This window comes from Hyperolius riggenbachi, chromosome 12, assembly GCF_040937935.1.
Source record: "Hyperolius riggenbachi isolate aHypRig1 chromosome 12, aHypRig1.pri, whole genome shotgun sequence".
NCBI classification, from domain to species: domain Eukaryota; kingdom Metazoa; phylum Chordata; class Amphibia; order Anura; family Hyperoliidae; genus Hyperolius; species Hyperolius riggenbachi.
In genome coordinates, this window is record NC_090657.1 from 181740367 (window position 1) to 181759550 (window position 19184).

Consider the following 19184-nt stretch of genomic DNA (forward strand, 5'->3'; position numbering starts at 1 on the left):
AATTCATTTGTGTGCTAAGTTGTATGGCTTTGCAGCGAGCCGTTAAAGCTGCAGTGGGTTGAATTGTAAAAAAATAGCCCGTCACTAAGGGGGTGTAAGCCTGTGCTCCTCACCTGGTTAAAATACCTAAGCCCTGGCAGTGATATCATGCCTTTTATGATACATACTTTCAATCAACAAGACTTATATACAAATTAGAGGAGTCTGAATCTGAGGAATCAAACTGAAGAGCCGTCTGAGTTGGAGGATTTTCGTACTGACTCCACATCTGTGGAAAAGGCAGTGGCCTTTTTCTGCAAGGTGGCAGGGCTACACTGTGGTTATGGGGCTCCAAGGAATCTAATTATGCAGACAACATACTGACAGGGCTGAGGAGTCGGTAGAAAAATCCACCGACTCCTCAGGTTAGGATTCCACTGACTCAGACTCCTCTAATTTGCAAATTACAATCTGGTTGAATGAAAGTATATAACATGAAATGCATCTACTAACTGCAAACGCTTAGGCATTTTAAAAGACAACTGAAGTGAGAGAGATATGGAGGCTGCCATATTTATTCCCTTTTAAACAATACAAGTTACCTGAATAACTGGCGGATCTTCTGCCTCTAGCCATTCACACTTGGCGATTTTTTCGCGATTAGTGCTTCTATAGCACTAAACGCGTTGACTGGGAAATCACCTGAAAATGGTGCAGGATACAAATTTGCGTTTGGCGATCTGCGTTAATCGCCGGCGATTAATGCGAATCGCCTAAGTGAAAAGTTTAAAAAGCACTAGCGCTTGAGCTTTTTGCTGACATCGCCGGAAAAACGCTCAGATGTGAACGGGGCCTTAGGCCCTAGGCAATGTAACTGTGGGTACATGCAAGAGTGATGTGCAGGTATTCTGCAGGGGAATGAGGAGATTCTTCCTCTATTACACATTCTTTATGCACAATCTGAACATGAATCAGGTCCTAGGCAAAGTAACTGTGGGTAAATGTAAAGGTGGGTACACACGTCAGATAAAAGTCTTTTGAAAATGAAAGATCACAGACCAATTTTACCCCCTTTCATGTAGTATGAGAGCCATACTCTACACAGTCTATTCTATGGAGCTGAACTCCCCATCAGATAAAAAGCTTTGCGGTCTTTGCAAGATGCTGCACACATGCAACAGATCAGTATCTGCAAAAGATCTGTTCCTGCAAAAGATCCATTCCTGCAAAAAGCATTCATAGTCTATGATATCTGCAGATCTCATGCACACCTTGTTCAACGGACAATTATCTGTAGATCAGATCCACCAGGTTGGATCTTCAGATCGGCAGATAAATTGTCTGATCTGCAGATGAATGTCCATTAAACAAGGTGTGTATGGGATCTGCAGATATCATAGACTATGAATGCATTTTGCAGGAATGGATCTTTTGCAGAAACAGATCTTTTGCAGATACTGATCTGTTGAATGTGTACAGCATCTTTGTGTGCAGCATCTTGCAAAATTTTTTATCTGATGGGGAGTTCAGCTCCATAGAATAGACTGTGTAGAGCATGGCTCTCATACTACATGAAAGGGGGTAAAATTGGTCTGTGATCTTTCATTTTCCAAAGACTTTTATCTGACGTGTATACGCACCTTAAGAATCATGTGCAGGTACTCTGCAGGGGAATGAGGAGATTCTTCCTTCACTTCTAAAATATCGCTGTGTGTGTCTCCTATATGATATATTTAACTGACATTTTTTATCGTAACAACCAGGGCTGTGGAGTCGGTACAAAAATCCACCGACTCAGACTCCTCAGTTTAGGATTCCACCGACTCCTCTAATTTGCATATTACAATCTTGTTGATTGAAAGTATGTAACATGAAATTCGTCTCTTAACTGCCAACGCTTAGTTATTTTAAAAGACAACTGAAGTGAGAAGGATATGGAGACTGCCATATTTATTCCCTTGAGGGCTCGTTTTCACTTTCGCGAATCCGCATGCGTCCAACGCATGCGGATTCGCACATGTAATGCAAGTATATGGGCCTGTTTCCACTGTAGCGTTGTTGAGGTGAGTTTTTTTCAGCGGTGAAAAAACGCACAAAAGAGCCACAGAATTCGCCTGCGAGTGGAATGCATGCGAATCGCCGCTAATGTATTTAATAGGAAATTCGCATGCTGTTTTGGTATGTGAATTTTCATGCGAATTCGCATGAAATCAATGGAAAAAGCACACCGGCACTGCCATGGTTAAATTCGCATACATCGTCATCCATGCGAATTTTCATGCGAATTCGCACGAAAATTTGCATGCGCACGCATGTGAAATTCGCATCCGCATGCGAATTTAGCCGCAGCGATTTCGCAACGCAATAGTGGAAACGAGCCCTTAGTCATAGACTAAAACTAGTCCTTGGTAAGAGTACTTGTAAAAGGTACAGACCAGAACAAAGAACATCTATCAGGCCCTAGGCAATTTAACTGTGGGTACATGTAAGAGTGATGTGCAGATACTCTGCAGGGGAATGAGGAGATTCTTCCTCGATTACATTTTCTCCCGACTCAAGACTCCAGGCACCCAAAAATTGCTCCGACTCGGACTCCTCCTCCACAGCCCTGCATACAGGGGTATTCACATTGGCAATGACAGGCTGAGATGGCCGACAGGGTAAAGTGTCAGCTTTCTGGCCTGGATCTTTTTGTTCCTAAAAGCAGACGCAATCTTAACAGATTTAAAATTCCTAAGCATTGGTAGTGTTGAAATGCCTTTCATGCTACATACCTTGAATCAACAATTAATAATAATTATTATTTTCTAATTAAAGGAGTAGGAGTCAGTGTAATCAAACTGAGGAGCCCTTCCACTGCGCTCAGCAGTCAAGGGACTCGCCCATCCAGGTGCCTTTTTGCAGTCACAGGCCCCTCTCACCTTCATTGTGAAGAGACTTATGCGCCCTGGCAGTTTGTAGAAGAGGGCCTCTCGTGTCCGGGAGTTAGAATGTAGCATGGAGTTCAGGCAGGCCAGTGGGGAGGATCCGCTGCAACAGGAAACACTGGTTAAGTCACATGACCATCGATACCTTCCCTATACTGACCTAATAAGGTGATCCTTACCTTCTGCAGATGCCAAAGAAAAACAGAGCGAGAAAGGAAGAAAAAAAAAATTAAATTACAAAGGGCATACAATACATATGAAACGATCTTGCTGATGGCTTACTTCAGCACAATGTATTTACTGGTTACCTGCCAAACACCTGCATCTAGCGGCCCCCCAGATCTCCCCCATATACGTGCAACCCCAGGATGTGCAGAGTGTTGCAGTGGAGTGTATTACTTACCTATCGGCTGGCATTCCTCCTCCTGTACCTTCCTCTCATTGCCTCTTGGGCACTTGTACCCCGTGACTTGGTGGTCCATACATCCAGTCGGGTCACAGGGTACAGGACTCCCAGATGCAAAAGAGAGAAGACACAGGAGAAGGCGCATTGGCAGATAGGAGAGTATACGCTCTGCTGCAACACGCGACATAGCGCAGGGGGAGCACATTTTAGATGGTGGAAGACCAGCCAAGGATCTCTCCTCATCCAAATGCTGCTACTGCCTCAAAACCAACAGACTGCCTCCATTCGAGCAAAATCTTTCCATCTTGTCTGATCTATAATGTTGATTGATTTTGGCCAGAACCGAAAGAAATTATGATTGGACTGCTGCGTGATGACATTGATCTCTGGCAGATTGGATCATAATATCGAGTCTGCCAACAAAATCGAGGAAGCTTCTGGGCACATTTAAGATATCCCCACTGGAGATTCCTTAGCAAATCAGGCCCTATTACTGAGCTCTATCCAATGCAACTTTATTCCTGAAAAAGGACAAATCAGTGCATACGTTGTAGAATAGCAGAACTGCACTTGTTAATGTTCAGACATGTTGTACTGTTCCCTCTTATTTTGTTGTCACTGTATAGGACAATACTTGAATATGGCACTTATTATACATCATGTTCTCTTGTTATAAACCAATAAAATGGTTTTGAAACAGAAGGATAAGGACTGTAGGTATCTATCAAGCTTTTAGGTCATACACAAAGCATTCAGAAATATGGACCTAATGGATCATGGAGTGTCGGGGCGGCATTCTAGGGAAAGAATGCTGTACAAACACGCTGGCTACAGCCAAACGACAGCAGGAATGGGAGGTGGGAAAATGTGTCACAGTGAATGGTGGAGGTGATGAATGGGGAGGGGATTTACCCTCACACTAACTTTTCAAGCGACAACTGCTAAACATGAAATGCTAACATATATATGTCAAATAAAAAGCAGAACAGAAATAAAAAGGCAAAAAAATTCTACACGCCATCAGCTTACTTTTTCGTTTCCTTCAGGCCCTCGGCCTCAATCACGTTCAGAATCTGTTTTGGAGTCATTGGAGCATCAGAATAGTTCTCTAAAACCTGAAACACACAAGGTGGTCACTGCCCTAATCTCAGTACTACATAACATCCACTTTAGTACTAGCTCGCGGTTTCTTTTTTTCAGAATTTCATCTCTCAGAAATTCAATCACAACAAAAATTGTGCCTTAAAGGAGTCATCAGGGAAACTTAATGAAATATGTGGTACTTACCGGGGGCTTCCTCCAGCTCCCAGGCACGTCCCTCGCCTCAGCTCTCCCCGCAGCAGTTCGCCGCCGCTCCGTCCCGGTCCCCGGGGATGACGTCAGGGCGACCACAAGGTCGGCCTCTACTGCGCCTGCGCGCTGTCAATCACTGCCACGTGGGCCGGAGCGGACTGCGCAGTAGTTCTGTGCCTGCGCAGTCCGCTCCGGCCCACATGGCGGCGACTGACAGCGCCGCTCGCGCAGGCGCAGTACAGGCCGACCTGGAGGCCGCCCTGACATCGCCGGGGACAGAGAACGGAGCTGCGGCGAACGGCTGAAGGGAGAGCTGCGGAGAGGGACGTGCCTGGGAGCTTGGGGCTGGAGGAAGCCCCCGGTAAGTAGCACTTATTTTATTAAGTATTCCCTGATGACTCCTTTAAAGATACCCTATAACAAAAAAACAAAGCAAAAACAACCCTCTGGGGTCCTATTGAGGCTTCCCAGCGCGGAAGCCTCAATAGGACCCCAGTCATGGACGCTAAGCTGGTTAAACAATACCAGTTACCTGGCTGTCCAGCTGATCTTCTGCCTCTAATACTTTTAATCAGACTTAGGCCTCGTTATCATAAGCGCTTCCGTGCGCATTTGGAAGCGCGTATGACGTGGTAACATGCAAGAACGACAGAAGGGTATAGACAGCCCTTCTGCTGTTTACATCAAATGCACTGCGCAACAGTACAATGCGCTATGATGCGCTTACGTACTGCTGCATGCATTCTGCCCGCAAGCGTAGAGCCGACACATTTACTGTCAATGGATGGGATCAGCAGTGCAGCGGGTTGCAGCGCAGATGGTGTGCGATCGTACGGCATAGACGTGAACGAGGCCTAAAACTAGTCCTTGGTAAGAGTACTTGTAGAAGGTACAGACAGAAACAAAAACATCTTTCAGGCCCTAGGCAATGTAACTGTGGGTACATGTAAGAGCGATGTGCAGGTACTCTGCAGGGGAATGAGGGGATTCTTCCTCTATTACACATTCATGTAAAATCTGAACCAGGTTTATGGGTGATAGACAACACCTCTGTGTTCAATGTGCACAACATTCTCAGTGGATTCCCTGCAGCTCTGTGGGGAGTGCATATGTAGAGTATAGTACTACTGTGTAACAAAGTAAACCTGAGACAGATGAAAGTTTTATACATACTTGGAGCTTCCTCAAGCCCCATTCAGGATAATGAGTCCCTCGCTGTCCTCCACCACCTGGCTCTTGTGCTATGGGTCCAGGTACTTGAGCCAGTCGGGCGTAGTGCGCTGAAGTACCTGGACTCAGCAGAAGATCCAGGAGGTGGAGGAGGACAGCGAGGGACTGATTAGCCGAAAGGGGCTGGAGGTATGTATAAAACTCATCTATCTCAAGTACTCTTTAATTCGTAGTAACCAAAATTAAAATTTAATGACGCATCAAATTATTTCATGTGCAAAAGGAGTCCATAAATTTGCATAAACCACCATCAACGCAGAATTATTTGCATCTCATTGACCATCTCTATTAGTGACACAGCTACACATCAGGCTTTATTAGTACAGCATAGATGTTATTTAGTATCTATAAAAAGATTCTTGTGTACACATCATACAGTATATACAGTCAGATATGTATATCTGACTTTAAACATACAGTGACTGCTTTTTTGAAGCAGCACAACTATTTTTGATTTCATTTTTGTGGGCTAAGCACAGCTATTACTGTATATTTAATTTATGATGACTATTATCTGAGAAATAGAACATTTTATCATATTTTCTATTTTAATTAGTTTGAATTCATTAGGCATCAGAGCATTTTTTTTCCCGACTCCAGGTACCCAAAAATGGCTCCGACTCCACAGCCCTGTGTTTAGGGAGTTGCTGCGCTGGATTGCCTGGACATCTTATTAGGATCCAGAAGCTTCCCCCTCCCGAGGTAAGTACCCCCAGAGGTTTTTTTTTAAATATATTACAGGTTTTCTTTAAACAACAGTACTAAAACCAGGGCTGTGGAGTCGGAGTCGTGCAATTTTGGGTGCCTGGAGTCGGAGTCGGGAAAAAATGCACCGACTCCGACTCCTAATGAATTTGTAACTGTAATTAAAATAGAAAATATGATAAAATGTTCTATTTCTCAGATAATAGTCATTAAAAATAATGTATATATACACAGTATATATACAGTAATAGCTGTGCTTAGTCCACAAAAATGAAATAAACCAATCAAAATTAGTTACTTGTACTGCTTCAAAAAAAGCAGTCCCCATATTTTTAAGGACAGATATACATATCTGATTGTGACTGTATATATGATGTGTACACAGGAACCTCTTATATATACTAAATAACATCTATGCTGTAAGAATAAAGCCTGATGTGTAGCTGTGTCACTAATAGAGATGGTCAACGAGATGGAAATAATTCTGCATTGATGCTGATTTATGCAAATGTATGCACTCCCTTTGCTGATGAAATCAAATAATTTGATATGTTATTAAAATTTTGGTTTGGTGACTACAAATTAAAGGGTAACTGAGATGGATGAAAAGTAAAGTTTTATACATACCTGGGGCTTCCTCCAGCCCCCTTCAGGCTAATCAGGGCCCTCACTGTCCTCCACCACCCGGATCTTCTGCTAGGAGTCCTGGTAATTCAGCCAGTCAGCGCTGTCTGGCCGCATGCCGCTCCCACGGCCAGGAACATTCTGCACCTGCGCAATACTGCTGCACAGGTGTAGTATGCTCCTGGCGGCGGAGTGTGTGCATGCGCACTACGCCTGACTGGCTCAAGTACCTGGATTCATAGCAGAAGATCCAGGTGGTGGGGGAGGACAACGAGGGACTGATTATCCTGAAGGCGGCTGGAGTAAGCCCCAGGTATGTATAAAACTAATTTCATCTGTCTCAGGTTTACTTTGTTACACAGTAGTACTATACTCTACATATGCACTCCCCACAGAGCTGCAGGGAATCCACTGAGAATGCTGTGCACATTGAACACAGAGGTGTTGTCTGTTTACAATCTCCTCATTCCCCTGCAGAGTACCTGCACATCATTCTTACATGTACCCACACTTACATTGCCTAGGGCCTGATAGATGTTCTTTGTTCCGGTTTGTACCTTTTACAAGTACTCTTACCAAGGACTAGTTTTAGTCTAAAGGGGATAAATATAGTAGTCTACATATCCTTCTCACTTCAGTTGTTTTGTAAAATTCCTAAGCGTTGGCAGTTAAGAGACGAATTTCATGTTACATACTTTTAATCAACAAAATTGTAATATGCAAATTAGAGGAGTCGGAGTCGTGGTGTCGGAGTCAGTGGAATCCTAAACTGAGGAGTCGGAGTCGGTGGATTTTTGGACCGACTCCACAGCCCTGCTAAAAACACATTCAGACTGACTATAAAACTCCATTTCAAAAAGCCTGCAGCTGCCCCTCCTCTAAATCCAGGGGTTCAGGACAAATGGTGTAAAATATTTATAAAATCACAAACAATAACTCCATTCAAACAACTCGCGTGGCTAGTTAGACACTTTTGGATCGGCTAACAATCGAATAAGTAGACCACTGTACAGTCACTGAATTCAAACATGAATCAACGCCAATGTCATTTGTTTATCGCAAACCAGAGATCTGTATTGTGCTCAAGCACGCAAAAACGCCACATGCCAGGAAGCGGCAGCAAATGCTTTTCTGCATGCTTGCAAAAAAACATTTGTAACGAGATGTAGGACTGCCCCGGGGGTGGCTGATTCAGATGTCCGTCTAAACTGGCCCTAATGCTGGGAATACAAGGTTCCTTTTTTAGGTGATTAGATGGTTCGATAGATAATTTCCGACATGTCCAATCTCCCTTTCGATTCTTCTGCCACTCGATTTCTGATAGAAGTGAATGGAAAAAGAAGAAAAACGAGTGAGCGGAAGAGAATCAGCTGTGGAATCAAACGGCAAAAACGATCGAGAGGAGAACCACAGCAGAAACGAATCGTGTATTCCCAGCATAAGGCCGTGTTCACATTATAAATCGCCAGCGGTATCGAAAGCGCTAAGCGATTTATTGAGCTTTTTAAAAGCACATTTCCACGTGCTTAGCCAAGCTCTTTTCTAAGTGCTTTGGTTGAGTGATTGAGACTTTCACTTCCGGACATCAGTCAGGAAGTGAACTCTTTGGCCCGAAAAAGAATAAATACAACGTATTTATTCATAAAAGCGCTCGGGAAATCGCTATACAAAGAGCTTTTTCAAGCACTTTGGAATTTCCCTATATCTTTCATTGAGCCAAAGCGCTCACGAAATGGTACATGTAGCGCATTTGCGATTTCAAAGAAATCGAAACACTCACATGTGAACACTCTCATAGGAAAACAGGGCTCCTTCCCACTGAGCGTTTGACTTTTTTTAGAAGTAAAATTTCTATATACATTTTTGTCTAAATTTATTGTGCTACATGTCTGATCAATAAACAGAAACTTATTGGATTTTTTTTTTGTTTTGGTAAATGTTATAGAGTTTATAAACTATGATGCAAAAAGTGAATTTCCCCAGTTTTAAGCATTTCTGACTTTTCTGAGCACGTGTCCTGTTTCATGAGGTGCTAAAATTCCAGGATAGTATAAGGGCCCTTTTCCACTAGCGCGTTAGAGCTAGCGGAATCGCAAATTCGCAAACCGCTAGCGATTTTACAATCGCTAGGGTTTGCTAAATAACATAGAAATCGCGGTAGGGTATTTCCACTACAGCGATTAGTTTTTGCCTGAAGCGCGATCGCGGCGCGATATTTGCCGCGATTTTGCTATGCAGTGCATAGCATAGCAAAATCGCGGCCACAAACGTCGGGAAATCGCTGGTAATTTTTTTAGCTTTGCGATTCAGCAATCGCTAGCGTTCAGCGTGAACGCTAGCGACTGCTAGTGGAAAAAGGCCCTAAATACCCCCCAAATGACCCCATTTTGGAAAGAAGATATCCCAAAGTATTCACTAAGAGGCATGTGTGAGTTCATAGAAGATTTTATTTTCGTCACAAGTTAGCGGAAAATGACACTGACAAAAAAAGAAAAAAAAAAAAAAAAAGGTTTCCATTTCTGCTAACTTGTGTCCCAAAAAAAATGAAATATGCCATGGACTCACCATGCCCCTCTCTGAATACTTTGAGGTGTCTACTTTCTAAAATGGGGTCATTTGTGGGGTGCGTTTACTGTCCTGGCATTTTGGGGGGTGCTAAATTGTAAGCACCCCTGTAAAGCCTAAAGGTGCTCATAGGACTTTGGGTCCCTTAGCACACCGAGGCCGCAAAAAAGTGCCACACATGTGGTATCGCCGTACTCAGGAGAAATAGTATAATGTGTTTTGGGGTGTATTTTTACACGTACCCATGCTGGGTGGGAGAAATAGCTCTGTAAATGAGATTTTTTTAATTTCTTTTTGTTTTTTGCACACAATTATCCATTTACAGAGATATTTCTCCCACTCAGCATGGGTATGTGTAAAAATACACCCCAAAACACATTATTCTACCGAGTACGGCGATACCATGTGTGTGACTTTTTTGCAGCCTAGGTGCGCTAAGGGGCCCAAAGTCCTATGAGTACCTTTAGGATTTCACAGGTCATTTTGAGGCATTTGCTTTCCAGACTACTCCTCACGGTTTAGGGCCCCTAAAATGCCAGGGCAGTATAGGAACCCCACAAGTGACCCCATTTTAGAAAGACAACACCCCAAGGTATTCCGTTAGGAGTATGGTGAGTTCATAGATTTTATTTTTTGTCACAAGTTAGCAGAACAGATGAAAAGTCTAGGGCCGATCCTAGATTATCTGTCTCCACCTGGACTCCAGACTGGGCGGTGAAAGGGGGCAATACGGGTGCGGAGGAACCAGGGGATTGCCAATTGGGATTTGCCAACACCTTTGGGAGACTATGGGTAGTACGGGTCCATTTTGCTGGTGGCTGCGACTCGGGTCTTAATGCACGTGCCACCGAACCAGTTTCTATTACCACGCTGGTGCTCGCCACTTCACCAGGGTCTATGGTAGTACTGGTGCTAGGTCCAGGAGATGCTAAGCTGCTGGTGCATGCCTCATCAAGAAAACTCGGATCAGCGCTAGCACCACTCTGCTGCCCTTGAGTCTGTTCCTGCGGTCCAGTGACAGTTATTGTACAGAGTTTTTTGCAGTGACCAGAAAAAGAAAAATATCTGTCACTGCAGTGGGGCGGGTGAGGGTTTGGCCGGGTGATCAGAAGCTTGCAAGAGGCAGATTAGGGCCTGATCTGATGGGTAGGAGTGCTAGGGGGTGACAGGAGGTGATTGATGGGTGTCTCAGGGGGTGATTGGAGGGGAGAATAGATGCAATCAATGCACTGGGGAGGTGATCAGAAGGGGGTCTGAGGGGGATCTGAGGGTTTGGCCGAGTGATCAGGAGCCCACAAGGGCAAATTAGGGCCTGATCTGATGGGCAGGTGTGCAAGGGGGTGACAGGAGGTGATTGATGGGTGTCTCAGGGTGTAATTAGAGGGGGGAATAGATGCAATCAATGCACTGGGAGGTGATTAGGGGGGTCTGAGGGCGATCTGAGGGTATAGGAGGGTGATTGGGTGCCTGCAAGGGGCAGATGAGGGTCTGATCTGATGGGTAGCAGTGACAGGTGGTGACGGGGTGATTGATGGGCGATCAGTGGGTGATTAGAGGGGAGAACAGATGTAAACAATGCACTTGGGAAGTGATCTGAGGTCGGGTCTGCGGGCGATCTGAGGGTGTGGGCGGGTGATCAGGTGCCCGCAAGGGGCAGGTTAGGGTCTTATCTGATGGGTGGCAGTGACAGGTGATCAGTGGGTGATTACAGGGGAGAATAGATGTATACAGTACAAGGGGGGCGAGGGGGTGATCAGGAGCCCCAGGGGGGGCAGTTTAGGACCTAATCTAAAATATAGCGTTGACAGATAGTGTCAGGGGGTGATTGATGGGTGATTGGGTGCAAACAGTGGTCTGAGGGGGTGATCAGGGGTGGGGGGGGGGGGTTGTCTGAGGGGTGCTGTGGGCAATCAGGGGGCAGGATCAGTGTGCTTGTGTGACTACAAGTAGGGCTGCCTCCTCCCCTGGTGGTCGCTTGATCACTGGGACCACCAGGGGAGGAGGCAGCCTGTATAATACACTTTGTATATATTACAAAGTGTATTATACACTTTGTATGAGGCAGATCGGGGGGTTAACCACCCACTGACGCTGCTAATCGGCCGGCAGGTTGATGTCGCGGGTGAGCGGAGCCTAATGCCGGCGGATGCGCGCGCATCCCTGGCTGATCAGTCCCCCAGGTGCCGGCGATCGGAAATTACGCGGTCCTGGGGGTGCCACTTTGCTGCCGCCAATTGGTAGTGGGCAGTCGGCAAGTGGTTAAAGCACTACTTTACAGCCTAGTACACACTTCAATTTTGATTGGCCAAATTTACCACCTTCATGTAGTATGAGGGCCAGATTTTGAACAGATTGTGCAGGTAAGCTCTCATACTACATGGCTGTGGTAAAACTGGTCAGTGATTGGCCAATGAAAGCTGGAGGTGTGTACCAGGCTTTATAGATCCCCCTGCAGCCAGCTCAGACCTCCCAAAATGCATAAGCGATTGGCTGCCACAGTTTGACGTCACCAGTAACCATCAGGAGGTTCACCAGTGAACTTACCAGGAGAATCAGCACTACAATCCCATCCGAACACTGCGGATTACGCAGAGTTGGGTCTTGTGAGAGCTTTGAGCCAAATGCTGAATCTCATCCACAGCATGTCAGTCTTTCCCACTTAGCTGCCAGCCTGGGCAAGTGGGATTGAGAGGTTCCAGATAAGTCTAGGGCAGTTGTCCTCAAACTAAGGCCCACGGACCGAATGCGGCCCCCTGAGGTTTTTTTACCCGCCCTCCACACACAAAATGTATTACTTATAGACCTGGTCAGCTACATCTTCAAATATTGGTAATCCACATATAGAATAGCAGTGCTGGCCCACCCATCCACATGGAAGCCAGAAAGCAGTAATTTTGCTGGTTTCCAATCAAATTCCACATCATGTGACACTGCTGTCCAATTGGACTTCAGGTTGTCACCTGGGTATGCTTCACTGTCTGGCACGCAAAGACATCATTTTATGTATACTCCGGCCCCCAGCAGTATGAAGGAGAGTAGTAGATGTAGATTTACTATTTGGTCACAAGATGGTCTCTGTCTTTGTATGCGCCCTGTAAGCGTAACATGCACGCTTACAGGAAGTGAAGAGGGGACATGGAACTTAGAAAGACCAACGGCTTCTATGAGAAGCCACAATCGTTCTAACGGGGACTTAGATCAATGAATGGGAACTGCATTTCCATTCATTGATCTCCGGGCTAACAGGAGGCTGCACGGGAGCTTGCGGGATAGGCCGCAGAAGCGCACAGCAGCCTTTTGGACGTTGGAGCTACGTCCAAAAGGCTTAAATGGTTAAAGAGGAACTGCAGTGAAAATGCCAAAAGTGCTTAATTTTTACAATCATTTATAAATTCTTTAGTGTTTGCCCATTGTAAAATCTTTCCTTTCCCTGAATTACATGCTGACATTTACTGTATCACATGGCGACGCTCTTACTGCTTGGCAGGTGATGTCAGTGGAAAGAGATGATGCATTTTGGGCAGTTGGAAACAGCTGTGATTTTCCACAATGCAACAAGGCTCCCACAGTGTAATGTCAGCATCATGGTCCTGACATCACTGTGGGAGAGGTTTCACCACAATGGGCAAGATTCACAAAGCTTTTTTCAACTGTTTTCCCCTTATCTATGTTACTTTTTTAAGCCCCCATAGAGCAATAATATAATTAAGGTAAGAAAAGTAATATCGAAGTTAATCAGGGACAACTTACTTTGAGTGAGTAAGTGATAAGTCATTTATGAGATGTGTGAATAGAATAGAGAGAATAGAATAGATTGTGAATAGAGCCCAATATCTGCCATACAGAGCCCCCAGATAGGTCAAGATTTCTCGTGGGAAAGGGGGTATCAGCTTGTTCTAGGGATGAAGTTCAATCCTTTGTTAGTTTCTCTTTAATGCACTGTGAATTTAAGCCTTATTCACATTTCTAAACGCAAACAATATTTTGGTTTACAGTATCTGCGTTGTATAGAAGTATTGGGATTAGGGAACACAGGGGTGCAAGGGTGGGGTGTATGAGTATGATAGGGTTTAGTTGTGTTTTGTTTGTTTTTACAGGTAAATTTTATTGAAAATTGTGCACAAGCTAGTACACTACACTGCTCAGTACAGGGAAGGTTAAAGGAGTCATCAGGCAATTAAAAAATAAAGCTTTACTCACAAGGGGCTTTCTCCAGCCCCTTGCAGCCGACTGTCCCACGCCGACCGCTCCACTCTCCGCCGTTCTCCACACACGGCGCGGAGGTGGTTCTCACTGTGCCTGCGCGAACCGCCGCAGTCAAACCCACGTTGTACACAGGCGTAGTAAGCCACGTACAATGTGGGCTTGATTGACAGCGGCGGTTTGCGCAGGCACAGTGAGGACGACCTCCGCACCATGTACGGAGACCGGCGGAGAGGTCAGTGTGGGACATTTGGCTGGAGAAAGCCCCAGGTGAGTAAAGCTTTTTTTTTTTAATTGCCTGATAACTCCTTTAAGGGGATTCATCAGGTCACATACTATATCTTTTACATTTTGTTTACATCCAATGCTTAACGGCATGCATCTTCACCATATACAAAAGGAACACACTATCACAGTTCAGTTGTATTTATCATGTATTTTTTTTTTTTTTTAAATGTTAAATGTAACTCTAAAAATATTATCTCCAGCCTCTAAATCTCATTATACTATATACAGTAACCTCTCATGTCCATACACCATCCAATATAACACACTATACAGATACCCTGATTTCCCACACGCTCATATTTTATTTACAAATCGCCAACATATCACGCAGTGCTGGACATTAGTTAAGGTTACAGACAATATTTAGGGGTGACATACAGCAATAATACAGGAATACATGGAAACCAGATCACACAGCACAGCATAAGTACAAGGTAATGCTTAGACACTGGATGGGAGCATGGAGATTAGGCTAGTCGAGTTCACTCAGATCCGTAGAATGTGTGTACGGTAACGGAGGTGCATAAACAGGTAGGAAACATAAGGGGGCGGGCCCTGCCTCAAGGCTTACAATCTAGAGGGAGACGAGGGGACACAAAAGGTAGGGGACCAGAGTTCAGCTGCGGGTTTAGAGCACTAGTGGGGGGGGGGGGGGGGCAGAGTAAAAAGGTGGGTTTTGAGGGCCTCGATGTTGGAGGCGAAAACCCTAATGGGGAGAGGTAGGGAGTTCTATAGTGTTGGAGAAGCTCTTGAGAAGTCCTGGAGGCATGCATGGGATTGGGCGATGCGGGAGGCAGTCAGGCGAAGTTCATTGGAGGAGCGAAGTGAACGGCTAGGAGTGTACCCCTGGCTAAAATTGGAAATGTAGATTGGGCAGGTTTTGTGGACAGATTTATAGGCCAGACAGTATCTTGAATCGAATTCTGGACTGGATAACAAGCCAGTGGAGGTATTCACAGAGGGGAGCTGCTGTGGTGGAGCGATGGGAGGAGTGGATAATTCTGGCTGCCACATTCATGACGGACTGCAGCGGGGCAATTCAGGTCATAGGGAGACCAGACAGAAGGGCGTTGCAGTAGTCAAGGCGGGAAATGATGGATGAGGAGTTTGGTGGTGAGAGGTCAGGAAATAGCAGATCTTACAGAGGTGGAAGTTGCAGGACTGTGAGGTTTTGGATGTGGGGGGGTGAAGGAGAGTGCGGAGTCCAGCGTGACACCCAGACAGCGGTCTTGAGAGTTAGGGTGAATGGTAGTGTGGTTAACAGTGACATTCACATCTGGGAGGGACAAGGATGGCCAGGGAGGGAAGATCATAAATTCCGTTTTGTCCAGGTTTAGTTCCAGGAGGAGACCTTGTCCACAGTAGTGGTGGATAGATCAGGGGTGTGGAGGTAGATCTGGGTGTCATCTGCATACAGATGATAGTTAAAACCCATGGAGGAGATAAACTTGCCAATGGAGGATGTGTATAGGGAGAACAGTAGGGGGCCAAGGACCGAGCCATGGGGGACTCCTCCCGAGAGGTGGTTAGGGGTAGATAAGGACTCATTGAAGGAGGTTGTGAAGGTGCAGTTGGAGAGGTAGGATGAGAGCCAGGCTAGGGCGAGGTCATGAATGCCCATAGACTGGAGTGACTGGAGGAATAGGGGATGGTCCACTGTGTCAAAAGCTGCTGAAAGGTCAAGGAGGAGGAGAATGGAGTATTTGCCTTCAGCTTTAGCTAAGGCGAGGTCATTAACCACTTTGGTGAGAGCTGTATCAATTGAGTGGGCAGGTCAAAATCCAGATTGCAGTGGGTCTAGCAGAGTGTTGGCATTGAGGTACCGGGTCGGGCGTTTGTGAACCAGATGCTCAAGGAGTTTTGAGACAAAGGGGAGGAGGGAGATAGGGTGGTAGTTGGAAGGTAATGAGGGGTCGAGGGAGTGTTTCTTGAGCAGGAGTAGTACAGTGGCCTGTTTGAAGTCTGATAGGAAAGTGCCTGTGGATAGGCTAAGGTTAAACAGGGCAGTAAGGACTGGGGCCAAATCCAGAAAGTGAGGATGGAGTAAGTCAGATGGGACAGGGTCAAGGGGGGAGGTATGCTACAGCACTCGTACATTATTATTATTATACAGTATATCCCCTCATATGCTCCTCCCTTTCAAACTACAATATATCCCCCCCCCCCCCTCTTCACACTACTGTACAAGCTGTCACATCCATCTATCCTGCCATATCCCTCCACCCTCTCAAATTCCACTATGTATCCCCTCATTCTTCCTTGATCCCAAATTACACTTATCTCAAATTCCACTACATCTCCTACTTTCTCAAATTGCTGGGCAGTACAGCAACGTAGTGGTTAGCGCTCTTGCCTTGCAGTGCACAGTTCCTGGTTCAAATCCCAGCCAGGGCATTATCTGCACGGAGTTTGTATATACTCCCCGTGTCTGCACGGGTTTCCCACAGGCACTCCAGTTTCCTCCCAAACACTACATATGCACTCCATGTGCCGCCCCCCCCCCAAAAAAAGAAAAAATTCCCCACTCACCTTCCTTTGTATCCCACCCAACCCACTCATTTTGCACATTTTGGGAGGGATCACAAAAGAGAATACAGACAATTTCTTGCAAGTATTTTTCCACATATGCACATTTGTGTTTTTACTACAGTAGCCACTGATTATCATGTTGTGTGCAGAAAAGCAATGCAGGTTGGATTTTTAAACACAGCTCTACAGAATCGCAGTTGGCTCCTGAATATGCAGCGGCCCCAGAGGAAAGCATCAGTTGCATTTTCACGCTGCAGAAAAATGCCAGTGATTTGTCCAAGTTTGACTCATGCTTCTATCCCTTCCCCACTCATGTTGCACTCTGTTTACCTTCAACCCTCTCCCAACCCCCCCGTTTGCACTAGTATATTCCATTTTTTTCCCCCACACTGCACTATTGTTTCCATCATTTGCACCATATATCCCCCCTCATACTGCACCATTAAGGGTCGTATCCCCCTCACTGTTTTTTCCCCACATTTTGCACTGTTTATCCCCTAACATCCCTCCTCCCCCTCATTTTGCATTGTTTATCCCGTCATATCCCTCCTCACCCTCATTTTGCACTGTTTATCCCCTCATATCCCTCCTCCCCCTCATTTTGCACTGTTTATCCCCTAATATCCTTCCTCCCCCTTATTTTGCACTGTTTATCCCCTCATATCCCTCCTCCCCCTCATTTTGCACTGTTTATTCCCTCATATCCCTCCTCCCCCCTCATTTTGTACGGGTTATCCCCTAATATCCTTCCTCCCCCTTATTTTGCACTGTTTATCCCCTAATATCCTTCCCCCCCTCATTTTACACTGTTTATCCCCTCATATCCCTCCTCATCTTACACTGTTTATCCCCTCATACACCACCCTCTAATTTTGCAGTTTATTCCCTCATTTACATCCTTCCCCTAATGTTACACCATTTATCCCCTCATATCCCTCCTTTTGCACTATTTATCCCCTCATTTGCCTCACTCCCCTAGTTTTGCAGTTTATCCTACTCTCATTCTGCACCACATACCTCCTCATTTTCTTCACCATGTATCCCCTCATATCCCAGCTCCCCCTTATTGTGCACCTTGTACCCTCCCCCCTCTTGTATGACACGCTGTCTCTCCTCACACCCCTCCAGCCTCCCCTATTCTGCTATATATCTCCCATATCCTCAGTCTGTGGTCTCCTCCTCCTCCCCCCTCGCTCTTGGTACCATTTTGGCGGCCTCGGCCCACGTGCGCTCCCTCCGCCTCTTCTGTTTGTCCCTCATGATCGGGCTGCTCCGACGGTTATTCCGGGGGGGAGGGGATCGCTGAGGGCGCGTAGCCGGAGCTAAGGGAGACCGTTAAACTGGGAGTTGTAGTCCTCTCCGGAACCCCCGGACCGCTTCTGCGCACCGGAACCACACTCCCTACAATGCACTTCCGCCCCGCCTCGGGAAACACGTGACGTAAAAAAGCGCGGGGGATTGGAGGAAGGAAGGAACGAGTAGATCTCGCGAGATGGGAGACGCCCACTGGCTGTGATGTGACGTCGACAGCTGTGTGCGCATTGTAGGGGCGGGGAAGAAGCGATATTGCTGGCCGCGCCCCCTCAATCCATATATGGTGCGCTGGGTGATCGCTCAGGCTTTGCTGCAGCCGTAGTGGGACTGTATTTCCCATGATGCTTCGCGGCAGTGTGAAAACCAAACAGAAGAGTGAGGTCATTCTTCGGAGACCACAACTCCCATCATGCTTCACATAATGAAAACATTTTTGGTCCTTTGTAGCCACTTACACATTCCTAGGACCATCATGCTTCACATAATGAAAACATTTTTGGTCCTTTGTAGCCACTTACACATTCCTAGGAGTTCTGTTTCACATTCACAATGAGCTTGCTGGGCAATCTGAACTTGGTGTTGAAAGTTCTACCACAATAGTGCCACATAAAAGGACACTTGTGTGTAATAAAAAAAAAAACTTTAAATAACTTACCTTGGGGCTTCTACCAGACCACTGTAAACATCCTGTGCCCGCGCCTGGACAAACTGATCCTCTGGTACCCTGCCGCAGCTCACTTTCGTTACCACCAATTTACGAGTCAACGGTCTTGGCCGCATGCTTCCTCGCTCCGGCTCACATCGCCAGGAGCATCCAGGGCAGCCGCTGTACGAGAAAGCCTTGTACTGTGCCTGCACAGGATGTTAACAGGAGTGAGGACGCACGTGGCCAGGGCTACACAGGCGCAGGGCCGCCGACCAAGAAAACAAAAGTGAGCCACAACCGGGAGGCGGAGGATCAGTTTGTCCCTGCACGGGCAAAGGATGTCTGCAAATGGCCGGTAGAATCCCTAGGTAGGTTAAACTCCTGGTTTTAAGATCTTACAGGTGTCCTTTAATCCATGCCATGCACTGATGAGGATCAACCAGTCTGAATGCATGTAAAATTATTGTGGCCCTGT

The 19184-nt window shown here is 46.1% G+C and overlaps 1 protein-coding gene across 1 annotated transcript in view; it reads right to left on the reverse strand.

Annotated features, from left to right (window-relative positions):
• ASXL1 (ASXL transcriptional regulator 1) overlaps positions 1–18217 on the reverse strand; it is a 49401-nt gene extending 31184 nt beyond the window's left edge. Inside the window, exons 1-3 of the mRNA XM_068261914.1 lie at positions 17953–18217; positions 4342–4427; positions 2901–3009 (exon numbers count right to left, since the gene is read on the reverse strand). Of these exons, the coding sequence (XP_068118015.1) occupies positions 2901–3009; positions 4342–4427; positions 17953–18009 (252 nt within the window). The 5' untranslated portion in view covers positions 18010–18217. The remainder of the gene's footprint in view (positions 1–2900; positions 3010–4341; positions 4428–17952) is intronic.
• Between the last annotated feature and the right edge of the window lie 967 nt (positions 18218–19184).